The sequence below is a fragment of the Trichoderma harzianum genome, assembly GCF_003025095.1.
Source record: "Trichoderma harzianum CBS 226.95 unplaced genomic scaffold M431scaffold_11, whole genome shotgun sequence".
NCBI classification, from domain to species: Eukaryota; Fungi; Ascomycota; class Sordariomycetes; order Hypocreales; family Hypocreaceae; genus Trichoderma; species Trichoderma harzianum.
In genome coordinates, this window is record NW_020209259.1 from 1,229,590 (window position 1) to 1,251,898 (window position 22,309).

A 22,309-nucleotide genomic window follows, 5' to 3' on the forward strand; every position below is an offset into this window, starting at 1 on the left:
TGCTCCTCTGCCGCCGCGCATGTGAGGCCTCGCCTTACTTATCGCCCGCAAAGCAAATACGCGTATAGACGGTGTCGAGCCAAGCGCAACGAAGCCACCCCCAATATTGGCTTCAGCCGCAGTCGGCATCGGGAGGATTGTCCGACTGCTGCGGGCGATGCCAGCTGAGAACTGGGATTACGATTTGTTTATCTAGCTGTGTTTGGGAGTATTTTCGCATGTGAGGGCTTATTTTTAATCCAGTCATAGGCATATTTTACTCTTGGTTTTTGAACTGCTCACTCTCTTTATTCCACCGCAGCTGGAGTTTTAAGAGGGATTGTCACTGTGTGGAGTTCTTGGGGTACTCTCTTTTAGGTGAGACGCTTCAAGCGGCCGCCATTTGCGGGAAAATTACCGTATTAGGCATTTTATACAGATTGCAACTTGGAGCGACAAGTTGGAGATGCGAATACGACTGGCAGCGAGGACTTGAGATTGCGAGTTTCTCCTCAGTTGTATACGAAATACGTGTATAGGATATCGAACTACGGGGTGTTTTATGGGGAATACATAAGTAATACGCGTATTTAGCGGCTCGAGGCGGGTCTATGGCCTGGGAGTTTCAATGCCCTTGTAGATGAGACGATCAGGGGCGGCAAGCGTGAGGGGCATAATCGGAAGCTATGGACAATAATTCCGGATAGAAGCAGTACAGTAATGAATTAACATGGCTTGACATGAACCTTCAAAGCTGCATGTTGTGAACCCATTGTCGTGGTGATAAACCGGGGAGATTGCTACAAGAAGAGTTACATGCGGGTAAGATACATGGACTGCGTAGACTCTTCGGACTCTAAACAAGAAAGTGATTGATGGCGTTTAGAGCGCTGCATTTTGTGTCAATTAGATGCCATGAGCGATTTTTTAATTCATATTACTAACTTGCCACTATCTAATCTTATGCTATATAAGTATCTGCCTGTGAATTCCATGCTCTTACTGAATATCGTTAACAAGACTCAGTATGTCACGCTGGGGGTGCGATACAATGAGTGATGTTGCCTTGCCCAATTCAGCTGCCATCTTTCTACCATCTGCTCTGGACGTGTGCTCTTCCCAGAACTCCAATGAGAGGTACACACACTCATCGCCGAGTGCGCCTCTAATGTAGACGGCGTACTGTATCCATGTTAGCTTGTATTCACTTATCATATATGGGCGTTGTATCAAATACCTCTACTGGGTCAAAAGCATCTCGAACGTCGAATGTATGTCCGTCGCATGTCTCTTGGGCCACGTTTGTATGTCTAGCAATAGACAAGGCTGTGTTGAACATCTTGTCAGAGCCACGGGCTCCCAGATCCCGCCAAAGTTGGGCCACAGAGTAAGCTTGATGCTTCGCGTTCTGCACGAACTCTTCACGGGTGTTCCTCAAAATATCCAAAACAGCGCAATCATCATTTAGCTGAACGTGGCTCGGCATTAGATAGAATAGAGGACCCATCATCTCGTCGACTCCATCAACTGGGACATCTCGCGCCGAGACAATGTTACCGAAGCAGGGAGCTCGCGATCCTGTCCAGCGCTTTAGTACGAGGGCCCATGCAACTTGCAGAATGTTTGCTAGGGAGACCTCTCGCTCTGCACAGAATTTTGTGATTTTCCTCGCGTCTAGGTCAGTAACATCAATACTGAAGGTGCCCCGCGCGTCGATGGCAGGCTGTGTTGAGGCAGGCAGCAAGCAAGGCTCAATGCCATCCATATAATTCGCCCAGTGGTGACGACTCTGTTCATGTTCGTGAGGCTGTGTCATAACATACTGGAGAAATCTCGAATATGGTGGACAATGAGATTCAAGACGATTGTCGTATGCAAGCTGGAAATCTCGGACAAGGATGTCGAAAGATTGGCCATCTGCAAGGGCATGGTTGAACTTAAAATGGAGATAGGCGCGCGTCTCATCCGTCTGATAGACAGATAAATGGTGCTGTAGACTAGAATCAGAGAACAAGGCCCCCGTAAATTGTTTGTTTCGTGCCGAGCGTTTAAATTCTTGCCGCAAGAGGGAAATACTTGGAATCGGATCCTTGAGAACGATCTGGTATGATCCACCTTCCTCTGGAGATCTGCGTACAAACACGGCACGTAGTAAACTATGGTGTCGTACAACAGTTTGCCATGCTTGCTGAATCCGTTGGAATTCGACCGAGTCGTTGTCTCGCGAGCTGATCTCCAACCCAAGTTCGGTTACATAGATTTGTGGATTCCTTGCCCGCGCCTCAAGCATGCGCTCTTGTATTGCGATACATGGCAATACATCTTCAATAGAATTGACACTGGGAACCTCTATGTGCGGTGGAAGTTGTTTGTACACGCTTAGAATGGCCTCCGGAGACGAAAACGGTGATGATGATGACGATCCTTGTTTGAGTTCTTGCACACGGGCGGCTGCTGCAATTTTCGCAATCGTTTTTTCCTGAAAGATGTCGCTGGCTGAGATGTCAATTCCTTCAGTGCGAGCTATTGCTGAAATTCTCATTGCCAAAATGGAGTCTCCTCCAAGGCGAAAGAAGCTATCGTCGACTCCTATGGTGTGGGATTCAATGCCTAGAAACTGTGCCCAAGTCGTATGTAACAGTCGTTCCATCTTTGTAGATGGAGCACGCTTAAGATCTGAAGGGACACTGCATGACTCGGCAGTCGGCGTTGCTGTGAGGGTAGATCCAATCTTGCGCAGGAGACGACGATCCGTCTTGCCTGAATGCGTGGTTGGGATGTGATCAAGTGCAAAGTAAGCCGTTGGAATCATGTACCCAGGTAGGCTCGCAGATAGCAAATCCTCCACCTGCTGAGGCAAATCTATTAAACGGGCATTGAGCGGTGTCTTGAAGTTTTCTGTGACCCCTTTGCCATATCCATCTTCTCTTGCTTCACATCGCTCATCGAAGGATATAAATGCTACCAATCGATCACTCGGAGCCCCATCATGTCGCGTAATTGCTTCGACAGCGACGTCTTTCAGATTTGGAACGGAGTCCCTCAAACGCTCTTCAATCTCGCCGAGTTCAACTCGTTGACCACGAATCTTGACTTGTGTATCTTTGCGCCCCACGAATACGAGGCTGCCGTTCGAGCTATATCGAACCAAGTCACCTGTCTTATACAGCCGACCTTCCCGTCCAAGATTTCCGGATGTACCATGGAGCAACCAGGCAGGATCGTTGACGAAGACCGACTCAGTCTTTTCCGGCTCTCCAAGATAACCGAGGCCGACCAGAGGGCCCTCGAGAACAAGCTCACCGATGGCCCCAATGGGTGACAGTCTTTGTGAATTATCCGGGTCTGTTATCCATGTGACTGTTCCCATACCGAAGCCAATGTTTGAAGGGCTAGTGTTATCCTGGGGGTAACGCCGAATAGTGCTCGTGGGTGTGCATTCACATGGGCCGTATAGGTTCAATATAGAGACCCCTTTGGGCCAGCCTTGAAAATCACCATGACTGGCAACCTCGCCGCCGAGAACCAAGACTTTGAGATCGACGAGACGCTCTCGCTGAAGCGTGCGAGCCACAGAGGGCGTCAGACTAAGGTGGTTGGCCTTGGTCGCCACCACAGATGATGTGAGATTATTCTTTCGGTCTGCATCTGATGGCACGCACAAACACCCTCCAGATGCGAGAGTCATGAATGCCGTCCCAATTGTGACGTCAAACGAATAGCCGGTAAAATCGTAAGCTCTGACAGAAGAGTCATAGCCCGTGGCACCAGACTGGTAGTGAACAGCCGATGAAAATGCTCCGTGGGATATTACCACGCCCTTTGGAGTTCCGGTGCTGCCCGAGGTGAAAGCCGTATACATGGGAGATGAAAGGGGTGGGCAGGATGGCAAATTTTGGGATCGTTTGGGGAGGTTGGCGATGAACGCTGAGTCAATTGCCAGTACTCTGCTGGATAATTTGGATCCTAAGCCCTCCAATGCTTTCGATGACAGCATCAACTTTGTGGTGATTTTACTGAGCATTGCTCGAAGGCGTCCATCTGGGATGGAATGATCAAAAAGAGCAAATGCTGCACCAGTCTTTAACACGCCGAGCATTGCGACAGTAGTCCACATGGATTTCTCAAAGAAGAGCGGTATCGTCATGTTCGGCCCGACGTCGAGGCTTAATAGATGTACTGCTAATTTTGTAGAGAGACAGGATAGCTCTTCGTAAGTCAAGGTGCCATCCCAGGCACAAATGGCTTCTGCAGTTGGCGATTGGATGGCCCTGTCCTCGATAATATCATGAATACATCGCTCTACTGGTGATGGAACTGTTGCATTCCATTTCCAGATCTGCTCAAGGTCTTCAGGTGTGGCCAGATCAACTTCTGATAGTGTCTGGGAGGGCCTCGCGCAGTCTAATTGATGCATAGCACTTTGAAGCTGAACAAGCAGCCTGTCAATCATCCACGGTTCAACGACTCGAGAATCGTATCCTACTGAAACTGGGATTCTTTCCTGGCCAAGCTGCACTTGAAGTGAGATGCCGTAGTGGTCTGGCCGCTGCGCATCGTGATCATCGTCCTGAAGCTTTCCTAAAATGTCCGGGATTTCACTCATTTCCTCGGGTTGAATTACGAGTATCGTTTGGAACTTGCATGCTGCATTGGCACCTAGAGATGTATGAGAGATGCGAGACAATCCAAACTGTTCAAATGGAATCATGTCCGTAGCTTGCTGCTGCACAGTCTTTAAATATGCCGAAACATGTTGAGTTGTGGACAACTTGATACGGACAGGCACGGCTGCAAATGTTGGAGCAGCCAGTGTGTCTATGCCAGATACAGGCGCATTTCTGCCAGACACAATGGCTCCGAAAACCACATCCTTTGTGTTGGTCATCCGACTAATCACTAAAGCCCATGCGGCACGGATCAGATTCGACGTGGTGATGTCTGATCGGGTTTGCGGAAGAGGGATGGTGTGTTCTACGAATGTGTCCGTCCTGGCCTCTGTAACCGATGATGGCAGAGCTGGAAATGGTAGAGTATCGTAGCCTTTCAGAGACGTCTCCCAGTAATTTATCGTCTGGGTCTCGTCTTGCTCCTTGATGAACTTTATGAAAGCTTGGAATTGGCTTCCTAGTTCTATTTGCTTGTCTCGGTAAGCTTTGCCCACAGCATCCATGATGAGAGAGAGAGACCACCCATCATATAAAGCGTGGTGCATAGTGCATACTAGCCATTTAGGTGTCCCTGTAGTATCACTGACCACGGCAAAGGCGGATAGTGGCTGGCCGACGCCCATTGGTAGCTCCCGTAGAGTCTCGAGATAATCCTCTAGGGATGTTGCCTCAACCCAGGGAAGCGACTCATCGATTACTACCTGTACGATGCCGAGATCAACGTGCTCAACAATTCGAGTGCGCAAAAGTGGTAACGCTTTGTAGACGGTTTCCCATGCCTGACGCAGTTTCCCAACTACTACCCCCGGCTGGATGCTAAAGACTGCTTGCATCACGTAGTCGCCTTGTCTCTTTGAGGTCAGGGCTAATAGACCCTCCTGTAAGGGGGTGCAGGGGTATGCATCAACGATCTTGGCAGGCTGTAGCTGATATTGTTTAGATACGTCTCTTTTAAAGGAAATTATATCAAGATCCTTGAACAACTCAAACGGTTTGACTAGTTTAGTGGCCTTTGTGATTCGCTGAAAGCTGCAGGAGACGAGTTCTCCTAGCTTCGGGGTACGGAAGATGTCTGCAACGGAGAGCTCATATCCAGCTTTGCCGGCCGCGGCGACGACTTTCATGGCGGCTATTGAGCTTCCTCCAAGGAAGAAGAAGCTGTCATTAGTTCCAATGCTCTCGGGGGCTATATTTAAAACTTCAGCCCATATTCGTTGCATTTCCCTTTCGTTGTCTGAAGTCGGCTGTGCTATCGCTCGTGCCCTTTGCGTTGACATGCTCTTGACAAGGGATCGACGGTCTACTTTGCCATTCTCATTTATGGGCATTTGGTCTATCACCGTTATGACGTGAGGTACCATATAATGTGGCAATTGTGACTGTACGAGGTCTTTGATTTCGTCTTGGATCTTTTGCCGAAGGTAATGTTTTAAGGGACGGCTGGTAAAGGAATGGTAGGGTCGGTCAAGATGATCAGTTGGGAATTGGAAGAGTCTTCGCGTTTGGCTTTTGGTTTTGCTTTCTCTGGATTCATCACGGTAGAACACAGCATCGAGTCCGCCGCGTTGAGAATGTTGACGAGCCCAGCTGAGTTCGACTTGATATCCCGAGTCTTGAGCAATGGAGGCCAACTCGATCGCAGATAGTGAGGAATGGGCTGCGGCCATTTTATAAACTGAAGGGAGCCACGAGCTTGTCTCATTCCGGGTCTGATCGGATATTGATGCGACGATATGCCGCTCAAGAATTGTCTTTCCGTTGGGAATATTGGCTACTGGTAGAATGGATGGAGACGAAGGGCTCTGTAGCAGTTTCTTCAATGCCTCAGCGTTCAAGCCCTGCGTTTCGAAATCTATCCATCTGTCACCTTCAATTTCAACAACTTCCCGCTCGCTTTCCAGAGTCAGATGAAGAATAGCAGCATAGCGATAGCAACTGAGTTCATTAGTTGCATGCATTCTCTTCGGTAAAATCTCTACATGTTTTATGCCCTGTAATCTGCTTGGCAAGGCAGTGAAGAATGAAGGATCAACAAGCAGCTCCGACTCTGCTCGCTCCATGTCGGAAATAATTCGTGACACTTCTGCAGGTGTCGCACGACCACCTAACAAGTGTAACGCTCTCGAAGCCAAAAAGTCTTTGTGAAGTGCGTAAGAGCGGATATCGCCGAGGAAGATTGTCTTGATGCCGTCGAGACTAACAAGACTCTGAATGACTTTAAATAAGTAATCCTGGCTAGGGAAATACTGCACAACGGAATTGAAGACGGCGAATTCTGTTGTGGCGAATGCTTCCAGCCGATTCAAATCTGCGGCAGTTGCCTTGTATATCTTTGTCTTCTCTTTCAGAGCTGGAAAGCTTTTGAGGTGGCTGGATATCATGTTGACAGCGCGCTCCGATGGATCAAGGCCGACGTATGACTTCAACGTTTCTGTGAGATTGAACAGAATCATTCCGGAACCAGAACCTATTTCCAAGACATGCTCGGCGGGATTGCTCCCAAGTATCGCATCCATCGTGTCATTTAACCACTCATTCATTTCAGTCTTGTCAATATTCTCGCCATCGTACATGGATGTCCATCCAACAAAGTCTCTTCCGAGTTGTTCAGGGTGTAGATCAGTTAGGGGTTCATACGTTTCGACGTCAAAACGCTCTTCCCACTCCCTAACTTGCTCATGTTCCTGCGTATCATCAACTGATCCACTGTCATCCTCGTCGCGGAGGGTAACATATCCCGCGATTTGTGGTTCACTTGTATCGCCACCGTCTAGTTGTGTCAAGACCGCAACTGCGTCGTCAACAGATCTGTGAATTCTCATAGCGTGTTCAATTTCTCCTAATTCCACACGCTGGCCTCTAATTTTGATCTGACCATCCTTCCTGCCAATATATTCTAGCTGTCCGTCACTGCGATATCGCGCATAGTCACCTGTGAGATAGGCCCTGGTTGTTTCCCCATTGACTTTGAATGAGACAAATCGGCCTGAATTTTGTTGTGTATCCAAATAGCCTCTAGCGAGACCATCACCTGTCACTAAGAGCTCGCCAATAACCCCGAGAGGCACCAGTTGTAGCTGCGAATCAACCACGTAAGCGCCAGAATTTCTCAATGGGCGACCAATAGGGACCCCGTTGGTCATAAGCTCATCATCTGTGATCTCGTATAGCGTGCTGAAAGTGGTGTTTTCGGTTGGCCCGTAGCCATTTACAATTTTCGTGTGTTTAAGGCTCTTCACAGTTGCAATATCGCGGGGATCAAGACGATCTCCTACGACATATAGTACCTCTACTCCACTGATAGGAAGCGGGCGGTGAAGAAGATGTTGTTTAAGTAAAGCAGGTGTAATACACAAGGCTTGAATATGTTCCTCTTCAATGACTGTTCTCAGCATCCGGTAATCTAACAAGGTCGTGTGGCTAAGGCAGATCACTGTCCCGCCATTTAGCAAAGCAGTATATATCTCCCAGGTCGAGGCATCGAATGCGATGTTTGAAGCGTGCGCAATGACTAAATCAGGCAAAAGGTGTTGCATTCCAGTGACTATTTCTGCAGTTCGAAGGATGCTTCGATGCTCAATCATCACTCCCTTCGGCAGACCGGTTGATCCAGAAGTGAACATGACATATGCCAGGCTTGTTGCAGAAGGTTGCCTTGCTAATGCGAGGGGTTGCACCGCTTTTTGAGTCATTTCGTATATAATTTGTTCAACTGAAGCGAATTCGAAATCGGTGCTGGGGAGGGATAAGGTTGGGCGTTCCACCCCAGGTCCGAGCAAGACAAGCCTGCGACCTGGTATAGAGGACAAGATTGTCTCCATACGGCCGGCCGGAGTTCTTGTATCCAGAGGCAGATAGGCGAGGTTGGCTTTAATTATTCCTAAAAATGCGACAATTGTAAGGCATGATCGATTCGCGAGCACTCCGACCAATGTCTCTGGAGACAGCGCTCGACGTGCCAACCAACTTGCTAGCATCGTAGATTTCTCATCCAATTCGCTATATGACAATTGGCTAGTCGAATCTTTTACTGCCACTTTGTTGGCTTGCTTAACTACTTGCTGACTGAAGACATCAACAATGCTGGAGTCTCGCGGGTAGTCTGTCTGTATGATATGAGATATTCCTAATTGTCTCATCTTGAGTAAACCGTCGTCTCTAAGCAGCGGCAGAGAGTCGACTGCCATGGTAGGAGAAGCAATACCAAGTTCTAGAACGGTGCGGAAGATGGCTGTCATATTGCTAATTGTGTCGCTGTAGTACAGATCTGTTGAGAAAATCACCTGGCCCTGCAAAGCCTCGTCTTCCTGAAAGAAATGGAACTCGAGATCGAATCGAGTGGTAGTTGCAGGAGCAATAAGCTCTGCATCGATAGATTCAAGTTTGAGTTTTCCGAGGTCTCGCTGTGAATGAAGGGCAAAGACAATCTGCAGCAGGGGGTGGCGGGATAAATCTCTATCTTTTTCTAGACTTGCCACGACCTTTTCAAATGGCACGTCTTGATTCGCAAAAGATAACAACATCTCATCGCGGACTTGGCCAACAAGCGTTTCAAAAGATTGTCCGGTTATAACAGTCCGAATACATTGCATATTGACAAAGAATCCGATGAGATCTTTTACTTCCCAACGGTTTCGATTGGCGTTGGGAATCCCAATAGTAGCATCTGTAGCACCTGTTAGGCGATACTGGCTAATCCTGAATGCCGCCAACAATACGGCAAACGGAGTCACGCCATGGAGTTTGGAAAAAGTCTGTAAATCACGATACAGAGATCCGTCGATTCTAATGTTGTGAACATCTGCTGCGCCCGAAGGAGATTGTGGCCTTGGCTTATCACAAAGCAGCTCTGCGGGAATACTTGACTGTAAGTGTTCAACCCAAAAGTTTAATTGATGTTGATGACTCTCAGCCTGGTCTTGTTGCTTCTGCCAAATTGAATAGTCGGTGTATTGAATGGGTAGTGGATCAACGGAAGAGGTCGGATCTTGGTCATCTCGAAGAGCTGCAGAATAGAAGACTGCCAAGTCTCTTTGTAAAACATCAACTGACCAGCCATCAGATATTATATGGTGCATGACAATTGACAAGACGTGATCGTCATCTGAGCACTTGAAAAGTGTCACCCTCCAGCCAGGCTCAATCCCAAGGTCGAATGGTCTTGTAAGTTCCAGCTCCAGCATCTTGTCAAGATGCTCTTGATTCGAAGAGGGTATCTCCGTCACTTTCAGCTTACGGGGCTGGAAAGCGTGCACCTGCTGCATGTTGATGCCATCGTTTGACTCGAACGTGGTTCGCAGAGTGTCATGGCGTCGCTCAATTGCCTGAAGAGCAGCTTCCAAAGCATTATACTGGAGTGGTCCTCGTAAACGAAACGTCAACGGCATCATATACCACTGCAGATTGGAGTGAAGTTGGTCCAGGAACCATAAGCGTTCTTGAGCGAACGATTGTTCTACCTGCCCAGACTGCTGCAAACGCGGAATCGTATCCTCGCAGCCTTTTAATACAGAAGCCTGTTCTGCTACGCCGCGCAACGTTTGATGGCCAAATATGTCGGTAATGCGAAGTTCGATTCCATATTTGCGAGCCTCTCCAGAAACTTTCATGGCGGTGATGGAATTGCCTCCTAGATGAACGAAACTGTCATCAAGCCCAATTGATTCTGCATCAATTCCCAGTGTCCTTGCCCAGATTTCTTGAATCTGTCGCTCCTTTTGCGATCTCGGAGACTGCTTTGGCTCGCCCCTGGCTGTTTGCATTTCAGCTAGCTGTTTGTTTGTAAAGGAGGCACCTATTTGGCGTAGTTTTTGACGATCAGTTTTTCCTGATGCATTCTTGGGCATGTTATTCAGAGTGAAGAGTATTGTGGGCACCATGTAATGAGGCAATCTCTCAGATAGCCTGCGGGTTACATGAGATGGCATCGCTGATACAGACACATCTTCGTCCTTGGAGCTCTCCTGAATCAAATTCTGAGTATCTGTCTTTTGGACAAACACTGCGAGCATTGAGCTCGAAGTGTCGCCTTGTGGCTCGATGATATCGGCTATTATCTGGCCTGGGTGATTCAATAGACTTTCCAACTGATGCTCCACTTCACCAAGCTCTATACGCTGGCCACGGATCTTTCTCTGAAAGTCTTTTCGGCCGATGTATCTCAGGCTGCCGTCCGCGTTGTAGCGAACCAAATCGCCTGTCTTGTAAACTCGACCATGTCTTCCCGCCTGCCCCGGCGCACCATTCAAGAGCCACAGAGGGTCTTCGATGAATGCTGCCGTAGTTTTCTCTGGATCGTTGAGATATCCCGGGCCAACTGAAGGGCCTTCGATAGCAAGCTCGCCTACACACCCAGGAGCCACTAGAACGTTGTGGTTATCTCGATCCACGACCCAGGTCACCAATCCAACTCCTCTTCCGATACTGCAAACAGCTTCAGGGCTCGTGGCCGAATTATTAATAGTAGTCACAGGAGAGCATTCGCTGGGTCCGTATAGATTGATAATCTTTGCCTTGCCCCACCATTCTTCGACATCCTGGCGACAGGCAGCTTCTCCTCCTATCAGTATGATCCGCAGACCAGGTACTTGATCCGGGGATAGCAAACGAAGAACCGAAGGTATCGTTATCAAAGAATTTATCTTTAGAACGTTCATGCTTCGGACGAGATTGGTTCTAATGTCATGCTCACTTAATACGCATGAGCACCCACCAACGTATAAGGGGCGGAAAATGCCCTCAATCGACGCATCAAAACTATAGGATGCAATGCTAGAAAACCTCGAGGCCTTGGTGAGCCCATAGTCCAATTTTTGATGTTCGAGCGCCGTTGCATAATTTTCATTGGTAACAACAACGCCTTTCGGTGTTCCAGTACTTCCTGATGTGAATACCATGTACATCGGTGAAGTCGGATTGCAGCGGCGGAGTTGCGAATGGACCTGCGTCTGGACCTGCGAGTGCATTGCAAAGAATTGTGGAGTGATGGCGATGACTTTAGGCGCCAGGCCTACACATGATGCTTCCTGCGAGGCTGAACACAAGACAAATTTTGGTTCAACTTGTTGAATGATTGCTTGTCGTCGCTGTTCCGGGAGCGATGGGTCAAGGAGGACGAAGCCCGCACCAGACTTCAAAACCCCAAATATCGCAACTATCGTCCACAGAGATTTCTCAAAGCAAATCGGAATGATTGTTACATCATTTAGCTGCAGTGACGTTAAGTACTGTGCAAGACTATCAGCAAGGCGCATGAGCTCCCCATAAGTGAGTTCTCCGTCCCAAGCGCAAACCGCAGTCGAGGCAGGATAGGCTTTTGATCGCTCCTCAATGAGCTCATGTGCGCATCGGTGTATCGCCAAAGGGACAGCCCGATTCCAATCCCAAATTTGCTTAATGTCTTGAGATGATATCATTGCAACTTGAGATAATGGTTGCTCTGGGCTTGCCTGGTCCAGCTGATTCATGACATTATCTAGCCGTTCCAGTAAGCTCTTTACCATCCAGGATTCAATCATCCTGGAATCGAATGATGCTGAGACTTGAATGGAGTCCCCCATAATGTTTAGTTCGAGAACCAATCCGTAGGTATCGGCTGGCCGTCCTTGTGTGTAGTCTTTGTCCAACTCAATTCCGCCTTGCACATCTGTTTCACTGGCGTGCTGTGACTGAATGACGAGGAGCGTCTGGAACCTACAAGCATGCTTTGCCTCCGGAGACACGGCAGCAATTCTCTGTAAGCCCGTCTGCTCATACGGAATCATCTCTGTTGCCTGTTCCTGCACCATTGTCAAGTATTTGCCCACGCTGTGAGCGCGAGTCAACTTGATCCGTATTGGGACCGTTGCAAAAGTTGGTGCAATCATCATGCCAATGTCGTCCACTGGTGCATTCCTCCCAGATACTGTCGCGCCAAAGACAACTTCTTCGACAGCAGTTGTTCTTCCTACCACAAGAGCCCATGCGGCGCGGACTATATTAGATGTCGTTACACCAGAGAGTCTTTGCCGTGGTTGTAAAATGGAGTACTCAACAGATTTATCAGCTGCAGGTTGGTCTATAAAAGGAGGCAGTGTGGGGAAGGAGACGCATCCACTGCCATCCAACATCTCCTTCCAGTATCTGGTGGTCTGAGCATGGTCTTGATGCGTGATATAGTTAATGAATGCCTGGTATTGTGGTCCTGAATTCAGTTTGCTGCCTTGGTAGACTTTCCTTACTGAATCTAGGATAAGTGGCAGTGACCATCCGTCATAAAGAGCATGATGAACCGTCCAGACAAGCCACTTATCCAGTCCTGAAGTATCTTGAACAACGGCATATCTTGTAAGCGGCTTTCCAGGTCCCATTTGATGTTTAGCATCTGCCTCTAGATATTTATCCAGGTTAAATGCGGTGGCCCATTGGATCTTTTCATCCACGACGACTTGTACAGTACCATGTGTGCTATGCTGGATAAGCCTGGTGCGTAAGATGGGCAAGGCATGAAATACAGTTTGCCATGCGTCTCGTAATTTCTCCACCTTGATTGACGACGATAGTTTGAAAACTGCCCGCATAACATAGCCGGTATCTTGCTTGGAGGTGAGGGACAAGAGACCTTCTTGCAAATATGTAGAAGGGTATGCATCGCGAACAAGCGTGGGGTCTATGTTATATTGACTCGAAAGCTCTTGTAAGAATTCCATCTTGTTAAATGCGCTACCTAAGAGAGAGAAGGGTGCAAATATTTCCGTGACACGACTCGCTATCGGTTGAACTTGACTGGATAGATCACGGAGGACTGGATGGTTGAAAATATCAGCGACGGTAACATGGTAGCCAGCTTTTCGAATCTCAGCGGCCACTATCATCGCGGCAATTGAGCTTCCGCCTAAAAGGAAGAAGTTGTCATCCAATCCCACGGTTGACGGCTCAATAGCCAGAACTTTGGCCCATATTGACTGAAGTTGTCGCTGTGCCTCGGTTGATGGCTGCTGTTGCATTGGTCTCTTCGATCTGCCATCGACACGTTGCTTAGCAAGCGCTTGTCGATCCATTTTGCCGCTGCTATTGATGGGCATTTTGTCAAGAATAGTGATTGTCCGTGGCACCATATAAGAGGGCAACTGTTGACGAAGCATTTCAAGAACCTGGTCTTGGGCAGCACTATCGTCTTCTGTAAGAGTAATAAAGCCATGAATTGTTGCTTCTTGACTCGCTTCATCATCTTGAACCTTTCGAATCACTGCAGCGGCTTCATTGACAGCCTTATAGCTGAGCATGGCATGCTCAATTTCGCCAAGCTCAAGACGCTGACCCCGAATCTTGATCTGATTGTCCATTCGGCCCAAGAACTCCAGTTGCGCGTCCTCTCGCCGGTATCGTACGTAATCTCCGGTCCTATAAGCTCTCATCTCTTTTCCCGCAATTTTGATTGAGATGAAACGGTCTAGATCGTGATTTGGATTAATATATCCTCTCGCAAGACCGTCGCCAGTGACAACAAGTTCTCCAACTACACCGAGAGGAACAAGTTGCTGGTGTGAGTCCATTACAAAAGCTCCAGAATTCGGGAATGCACGGCCAATAGGTACCCCATTAACGCAATTCTCTGGAGTAGGACTAGAAATGTGGAAATATGTACTTATACAGGTGTTTTCAGTTGGTCCATAGCAGTTGAAGACTTTGCCAGTGATTAGTCTCATCGTAGTAAATGCGTCTTGCGTGTCAAGTCGGTCTCCGCCAATATGAAGTGTATGTATTCCACGAAACAGATCGGGGCAGTGAACAAGATACTGTCTCAATAGAGCGGGCGTAATGAACATCGACTGTATGTTCTCATCGGCAAATGCTTTTGGTAGTGTTTTATAATCCAGCAATTCCATAGAACTGAAGCATATTAGAGTACCACCGTTCAGTAGCGTGGGATAAATCTCCCACGTCGATGCATCGAAAGTCACACTTCCTATATGGGCTGTGTTTACGGCATCTGGTAGATCTTGGACCATCTTCTTGTTTTCGATTAGTCGAAGAATGCCGCCATGTTGGATCATGACACCCTTGGGCTGACCCGTTGAACCTGAGGTAAACATGATATATGCAAGATTATCTGATGCAGGAAAGAGGTTGGTGAGTGGCTTTTGAACGTCCCCATTGGCGTAGATGGGACACTCGAGGATGCTTGTGATGCTCTCAGAATTAATATTGTCCAGCTGCGTCGCATAATCCTCAGCATCAGGTCCAACCAAAATTAGCCTACAGTCCTTGACTGACGAAAGAATGACTTTGGTTCGACTGAGAGGGCTTGTTGGGTCCAGGGGAAGATAAGCTAAGCAGGCCTTGAGTACACCCAGGTAGGTGATAATGGTGAGATGAGATCTAGAAGCAAGAACACCAACAAGTGTTTCCGGAGCAAATGAGTGCCTGCGCAACCATTGGGCCAGGTGATTTGACTTCTCATCCAGCTGGGAATACGTAAGACTGATAGGGCCATCTCTCACTGCCACTTCATCCGGATTGGCAGCGGCTTGCTGCTGAAAGACTTCGACGAGACTGCAATTACGAGGGTAATTGGTTGATTCTATCTCCAAGAGTCTCATAGAGTCGAGCTTCGCGTATTCTTCCTTCGTCATTAAGGATAGCGATTCGATTGATACATTTGGGCTGGTGAGTCCCTGTTCTAGAATTCGAAGGAAGATCGACTTCAGATTGTCAATTGTATTAAAGTTGAAGAGATCAGTTGCAAATCTTATTTGTCCTTTCAAGGCGTCTTTTTCTTGGTAGAGGTGAAACTCGAGATCAAATCTTGAAGTCATCGGCGGTGTGATCGGTTCAGCTTCCACGCCTTCTAACGCAAACTCCGCAAGCCTTAGCTGCGAATGTAATGCAAACACAATCTGAACGAGTGGGCTGCGGGATAAGTCTCTTTCTTTCCTTAACGCCGACACAATTTTCTCGAATGGGACATCCTGGTGAGCAAAGGACGCAATAGTCATGGCCTGAACCTCTCTAACTAGATTCTCGAATGTTGTGGTGTTTTCGACCTTAGTCCTTATGCATTGCATGTTCACAAAGAGACCAATCAAAGCATTGAGCTCCCCATGGTCACGACCTGCGTTGGCCGTTCCGATTGTAGCATCTTCAGCGCCCGTGAGCCGGTAATGAGCGGCTCGGAAAACCGCGAAAAGGACCATGAATGGCGTTACTTGGTAATCTCTGCAGAATTTCTGGAGATTCTCATAGATTGCTCCTTCAATCTTGAATTCTTGGAGGTCTGCCCTGCCCGATATCGTAGCTGGCCTGACCTTATCGCAGAGCAGTTCTGCGGGTCGACCAGATTCAAGCTGTGTTGTCCAATACTCGAGCTGACGGTTATGCTCATCAATTTGGTCTTGTTGTTTCTGCCAAAGAGCATAGTCGCTATATTGCACGGCTAGTGGCTCAATAGCTGAGAGAGGGTCCTTCTCGTGTAGGGCGGCCTTATATAGAGTGGCCAACTCTTTGCGTAAAACATCAAGAGACCACCCATCACATATAATATGGTGAATGACAATAGATAATACATGGTGTTCGTTGCTCAATTTAAACACGGATACCCGCCAACCCGGATCTTTGCGCAGATCAAACGGAGTCGTTTGCTCTTTATGCAGCGCTTCTACGAGGCTGTTCGGCCGATCGGCCTGAATATTATGAACTCTGAGTTTATTTGGCTGGAATAGATGTACTTTCTGTACATTCTCGCCCTCAATGGTATCGAATGTTGTCCGCAAGGTTTCGTGTCGCTTTTCAAGGGCAAGAAGCGCAGAAGAGAGAGCATCTAGTTGAAGCGGCCCCCTAAAATGGACTGCACATGGAATCAAGTGCCATTCCAAGCCAGGATAGAGCTGCTCCAGAAACCAAAGGCGTTCCTGCGCATGAGATTGCGCGACAGAGCCTATTTTGGGAGTTACTGGGATCTTTGTCATGATTGAGGTAGACTTGGAAGCCGTCATTGACAAATCAGATAGGGTTGGGCTGTAGAAGATATCAGCTACTGAGAGCTTCCAACCAATATCTCGAGCCGCCGCGGCAACCTTCATTGCAGCAATCGAGTTTCCTCCAAGATTGAAAAAGTTGTCATTGATGCCGATTGCTTGTGGCTCCATATGAAGGACCTTTGCCCAGATAACCTGCATCTGTCGTCCGACTTCGGATGTAGGTTGTTGTATCGACGCACGCTCCGTTATCTGAGACTGAACAATGTTTACTAAAGCTCGGCGGTCAACTTTTCCGTTTTCATTGACGGGTATTTGATCTAAAACTGTGATGGTCTGAGGTATCATGTATTGAGGCAGCTGTGTCTTCACCAGCTGGTAGAGCTGCTCTTGTGTTTTTCGTTGAATTTGATGTTTCAGAGGGTGACTGCTGAGCGATTGGTATGGACGACTCTGATGATCGGTAGGAAAGTTAAATAAAATTCTTTTCCCTCTCTTATCTGGCGCATATTTGTAGAAGACTGCATCGAGCCCGCCTCGTTGGGAGTACTGCCTGGCCCAGCTAATCTCGACGGAATATCCGACTTCCTCCGCAAGAGCGTGCAGATCAGTGACTGAAAGATGAGAGCAGCTCTCGGATCTTTGCCGTATGTAAGTGATCCAATTCCCGTCAAAATCATTGCTTTTATCAGTCTTGATTGACTCAACCATATGCCTCTCAAGTATGGTCTTTGTATGAGGGATGTTGCCAATGGCTAGGGTAGAGGCAGAAGAGTCAAATGATGCTTGAAGCAAGTGTAAGAGCGATTCTCGATCTAGACGTTGTTCCATGAAATCTATCCAGTCGCTTTGAGGGATATGTCGAACATGTTGCCTGTATGCAGCTGCAGAAGCTTGGTGGCTGCCAGCCTTCACATGCACAACTGCGGTATACCTGTAACAGCTTAATTCGTTCGTGGCGCTCATCTTCTTTGGTATGATCTCGACATGCCCAATCCGATCTGGTAGGCGCAGCGCCAGGCCGGTGAAAAAAGCTGGGTCAACGAGAAGCTCCAACTCGGCCTTCTCCATATCTGCCACCATGTGGCGGATTGTATCCAACTTGACTTCTTCTCCAACCGTTCTTAGCACGCGAGCAGCGAGAAAGTCTTTATGGAGAGCATAAGACCGAATGTCGCCAAAGAAAAGGGTCATGTCCGTACCGATTTGAAGCAAATCCTCGACAAATCGGTATAGATATTCCTGACTGGGGAAGTGCTGAGCCACTGAGTTCAAAATAACCAGGTTAGGAGGTGTAGCAGCCATATCCAATCGGCGAACATCTGCAGCAGCGGCCTTGTACATAGTCACCTTGTTATTTAGCTCGGGAAATGATTTTGATATCTTTCCAATGAGATTGATGGCTCGTTCGGAGGGATCAAGTCCTACATAGCTCTGCAGACCATCACGAATGTTGAAAAGAATCATGCCAGATCCAGAACCGACTTCAAGCACATGACCTGGAGGCTCGCCGTTGAGAACTGTGGCTATTGTAGCTATTGTATCATCAAGCCACTCATTCATCTCGGCCTTGTCGATGTCCTTTCCGTCAAACATCGATGTCCAGCCAGTGAAATCTCTTCCGTAAGCATCCATCTGAATGTTATCGAATCCTGTATACGAGTCGCCATCGTATCGGTCTTTCCACGTGGAAACAAGCTGGTGTTCATCACCATCCTGAGCTTCATCTTCAAGGTCTGCGCCAATCGTGACAAATCCGGCAATGTGAGCATTATCTGAGTCCCCATTCGTAGCGCCATGAAGAAGAACAGCAACCGCGTCATGGACGAGCTTGTGGCCTCGTAAGGCGCATTCGACTTCCCTGAGCTCAACACGCTGCCCTCTGATCTTGACTTGTCCATCTATACGCCCTAAGAATTCCAGTTGCCCATCTAAACGCTGGCGAACATGGTCGCCTGTTCGATAGCCTCGGACCGACTCGTTGCCAATTCGAATCTGCATAAAGTGTCCATCGTCTAATTTAGGGTCAAGATATCCTCTGGCAAGACCATCGCCAAATACGACTAACTCGCCTATGACGCCCAAGGGAACTGGACACTGCTTCGAATCCATGACAACTGCACCAGAGTTGCTGATTGCACGTCCGATAGGCACACCGTTACTGCAATGTTTCGTTTCCTGCAAGCAGTACATTGTACTGACCGTTGTGTTTTCCGTTGGTCCATACAAATTTACAATCTTTCCGGGCATTGCTTTCAATGCTGTGGGAAGGTCGTTGGTATCAAGCCGTTCGCCACCAATAAAAACCACGCTGAGACGGGTCACGACTTCCGGGGCATTTTGAGCGTACGTCTTGAAAAGTGCCGTTGTAAATAGAGCAGTTTGAATATTCTCACGAAGACATGTCTCACTCATGGAAGCATAGTCCAGTACTGTCGTTTCGTCAATGCAGACCAGTGTACCACCATTTAGAATGGCACTATAAATCTCCCAAGTAGCAGCATCAAAAGCTACATTCGATATATGTGCTGTAATGCTGTGCGATGGAACGTGCGTCATGATGTTACTTTTGGCAAGCCGTACAATGCCGCGGTGATTGATCATGACGCCTTTTGGCTGGCCGGTCGAGCCAGAAGTAAACAAGACATGGGCAAGGCTTGTAGCAGAGGGTGAAATATAACCAGTTGGTTCGCATGAGATGTCTTTGTTCTCATCGGTATCATGAAGAACTTGGGATATGCGTACATATTCGTTCTCACCCAGGTCATTGGCAGCTTCCGTTTCAGGGCCCAAGAAGATTATTTTTCTTCCTGTCATACAAGAAATAATGGATTTCATGCGATAATCTGGAGTCTTCGTATCCAGCGGTAAATATGCCAGGTTTGCCTTTAAGATTCCCATAAAAGCGATAATAGTCTCAGAGCATCTTGATGACAGAACACCAATGAGGGTTTCCGGAGCTAAGCATTGTTTCAAAAGCCAAGAGGCAATTTTGTTTGACCTTTCATCCAACTCAAAATATGTGACTGAGCCAGAGCGATCTCTAATCGCCACTCCAGTAGGGTTACCCGAGACCTGCTGCCGGAAGACATCTACCACGCTAAGTTCGCGGGGGTAATCAGTTCTCTCGGCTCGAAGGAAACCCATTTGGTCGAGTGTTTCAAAGTCCTTAGTCCCCAGTAGAGTTATTTCTTTGATAGGTGTTGTTGGCGCATACAGGCAACCCTCAAGTGTCTTCTGGAAGATAGAAAGAATGTTGTTCACTGTCCCCTTTTCATAGAGATCCGCAGAAAATACAGCATAACATTCTAGGCTGTTATGGCTATCAAATATTTGGAAGCTAAGGTCCGTATCACAACTCATAGAAGTTTTCGGTGGCGGAGCATCCTGAGTATAGAATGAAAAGGCGACCTGTAGAAGTGGCTGACGGCGAAAATCTCTTTCTTCATCTAAGCGGGCGGCAACCTTCTCAATAGAGACATCTCGATTGGCTCTCATATTAGCCGCCGTTGTTCCAATTTGATCTACCAGATCCTGAAATGTTTCATCATCAATGATGAGACGAAAACATTGAAACTTGTGGAGAACATCTGCCACATTTCTCGAGTCCTCAGTTCGATGACCCTCCTTGGGAACGCCAATTGTAGCGTCTTCCATCCCCGTCAAGCGATAGTGAGCAGCCCTAAAAGCCGCCAGCAGTACTGTTAAAGGAGAAACTTGGTGGGACTCGCAGTATTGTTGCATTTTGTTATACAATGAGCCTTCGATCCGCAGGGTTTCTTGATCAACATGGCCAGACAAAGTCTCAGGGCGTGGCATGTCGCAAATGAATTTCGCAGGACGACTCAGAAGCAATTGGTCCGTCCAGTGTTTGAGCTGGCGTTGCTCTTCATGCAGCGTTAATGGTTCTTTCTCCGACCATTCGTTGGCTGCATTCCCTGGGCGAGAAGGAAAGCCCCCATCGGGCCGGGCGAAGGCGGCGCCATGGAAACCATTGTGACCACCAAGCTTATCACTTTCATTGATAGTCATTGTTGTATCTCCTTCGGTGGTAGAAATCAGATGTGAAGAGAAATAGTAAGTTCAAGTGTAATATGAGAAAGATGTGGTCGATAGATCACATTAAAGTGATTGAAAGCTGGACTACGACAGCGGTTTAAATGTATATACCAGATGTCTCAGATCCTCAGATATTCCAAGACAGCGGTGATATCATTGGTGTGTGAAACAGCAGAGAACCCAAGACAGAAATGAGATCATGAGTTCGTGAAACAGCGTATTAATAAGAGAATAACAAGACAGTAATATCCTATTAGTTGCTCCTATGTAGGTGATGAAACAAATCTCACTATTTTACGGTTGCACAACATACCAGTCACGTATTGCATCATCGTAGACTATAGCTTATGTCCATTCACACCTCAACTGCCATCTCTCTCGTCCTTTCTCTCTGTATGTGTGCCTTCTACTCCCTACTTTCATTTTGAGTGCGTGAACCTTTGATATAACATTGTCAAGCCAAACCGAAACGCCGAATTCATCGCCACCATCTACACAGATATACGTTCATAGTGATGAGCTTCACTTTCAACCAGCAGTTTTGGTGTTGGCATTCCGAAACAGTAGAACAGCAACCATTACAAGCTGTGCGTTAAAATTCCGAGACAGTAAACAGTCGCTTGCTCCAAAAGGAAAAGAGGAAAAAAGATCAGTGACGTTTGGATTAGTTATGTATACACTCAAAAAACGAGGGAGGATCACTCGTTGTATCGATCGTGATGGCGAGCAACTAGTACGATTTTTTTTTTTGACCCGCAATGAATATTCTAGTTTGTAAAGATAGGTGACCTATTCTTGAGATGAGTAATGCGTTGTTTGTTTCTGAGAGACGCAGTCTCAACACTGGTGAAATTCGGGAAATTCAAGGCAATTCCGTACAATGTTCCGGCAAGGTGTCTTCTACCTAGTAGACAAACAAGCGGTCTGGTTGAACGCCCTTTGGGTTATGCAAAATAATAACCTAGAGGATCCACTGATTCTGAGGCTGAGCGATAGATCCGAGACAATGATACAGATCCGGCTGACTACATGTAATGTAAGGGAGACTTGGAGCAGCGTCGGGTTAAAAGAGCAGTATAGGATTCAACAGGATAGGTACAGGTGTTACCAGCGTGCTGTCAATAGATGCGGTGATACGGAATATCAGCCTCAATTCTTCTCAATTGGGCTGGTTGTCCGACCTATGATAGCCAATTGCGACCAACTGGCATACTTATAGTGTAGGCACAGTGAATACGAGCTGAACGCCGAACAGAACTGGAACATTACACAAATTCAGTCGAGTAGCCACACCGCTCTTGCGCTCCTCCAACGTCTTATTCGAAAGGCCGCGGATGACCGTGAGTAATGGTACGTACGTGTGTAGTAAGATGCCATGATTGATCGACCAACGGGTATTACTATTGTCTCAGTCCACGTACCCGTTGTTTCCACGTCTGGTGTCCACAGCGGCTTAGAGTCTTTGCCTTCAAACCGTCCCTAAAGCCCCTACATTGTTTTTAAAGGGGCTAGTACTACTTGAAAGCATGGAGGCTTATTTCCAGAAGCAAGGGTCTGAACTTTCAGCAGGGGTCCTATCAGGGAGAACGACGGCCAAGTGCCCTGCTTTAACTATGGCCACTAGAGATGCCCCGAATGCCGAGCTAC

General features: G+C 47.6%; 1 protein-coding gene across 1 annotated transcript; it reads right to left on the reverse strand.

Moving 5' to 3' along the window:
- Positions 1–871: 871 nt before the first annotated feature.
- M431DRAFT_149564 (hypothetical protein) lies at positions 872–20,704 on the reverse strand. Its single transcript, XM_024912803.1, has 2 exons — positions 1,217–20,704; positions 872–1,161 (listed from the first exon to the last, which is right to left on the reverse strand). The coding sequence occupies exons 1-2, from the start codon at positions 20,633–20,635 to the stop codon at positions 979–981; spliced, it is 19,602 nt and encodes a 6,533-aa protein (XP_024771622.1). The 5' UTR covers positions 20,636–20,704; the 3' UTR covers positions 872–978.
- Between the last annotated feature and the right edge of the window lie 1,605 nt (positions 20,705–22,309).

Coding starts and splice junctions, on each gene's coding strand:
- M431DRAFT_149564 (XM_024912803.1), bottom strand. CDS start 20,635: ATGACTATCAATGAAAGTGATAAGCTTGGTGGTCACAATGGTTTCCAT. Junction 1,162..1,216: donor ATGCTTTTGACCCAGTAGAG/GTATTTGATACA, acceptor ACATGGATACAG/TACGCCGTCTACATTAGAGG.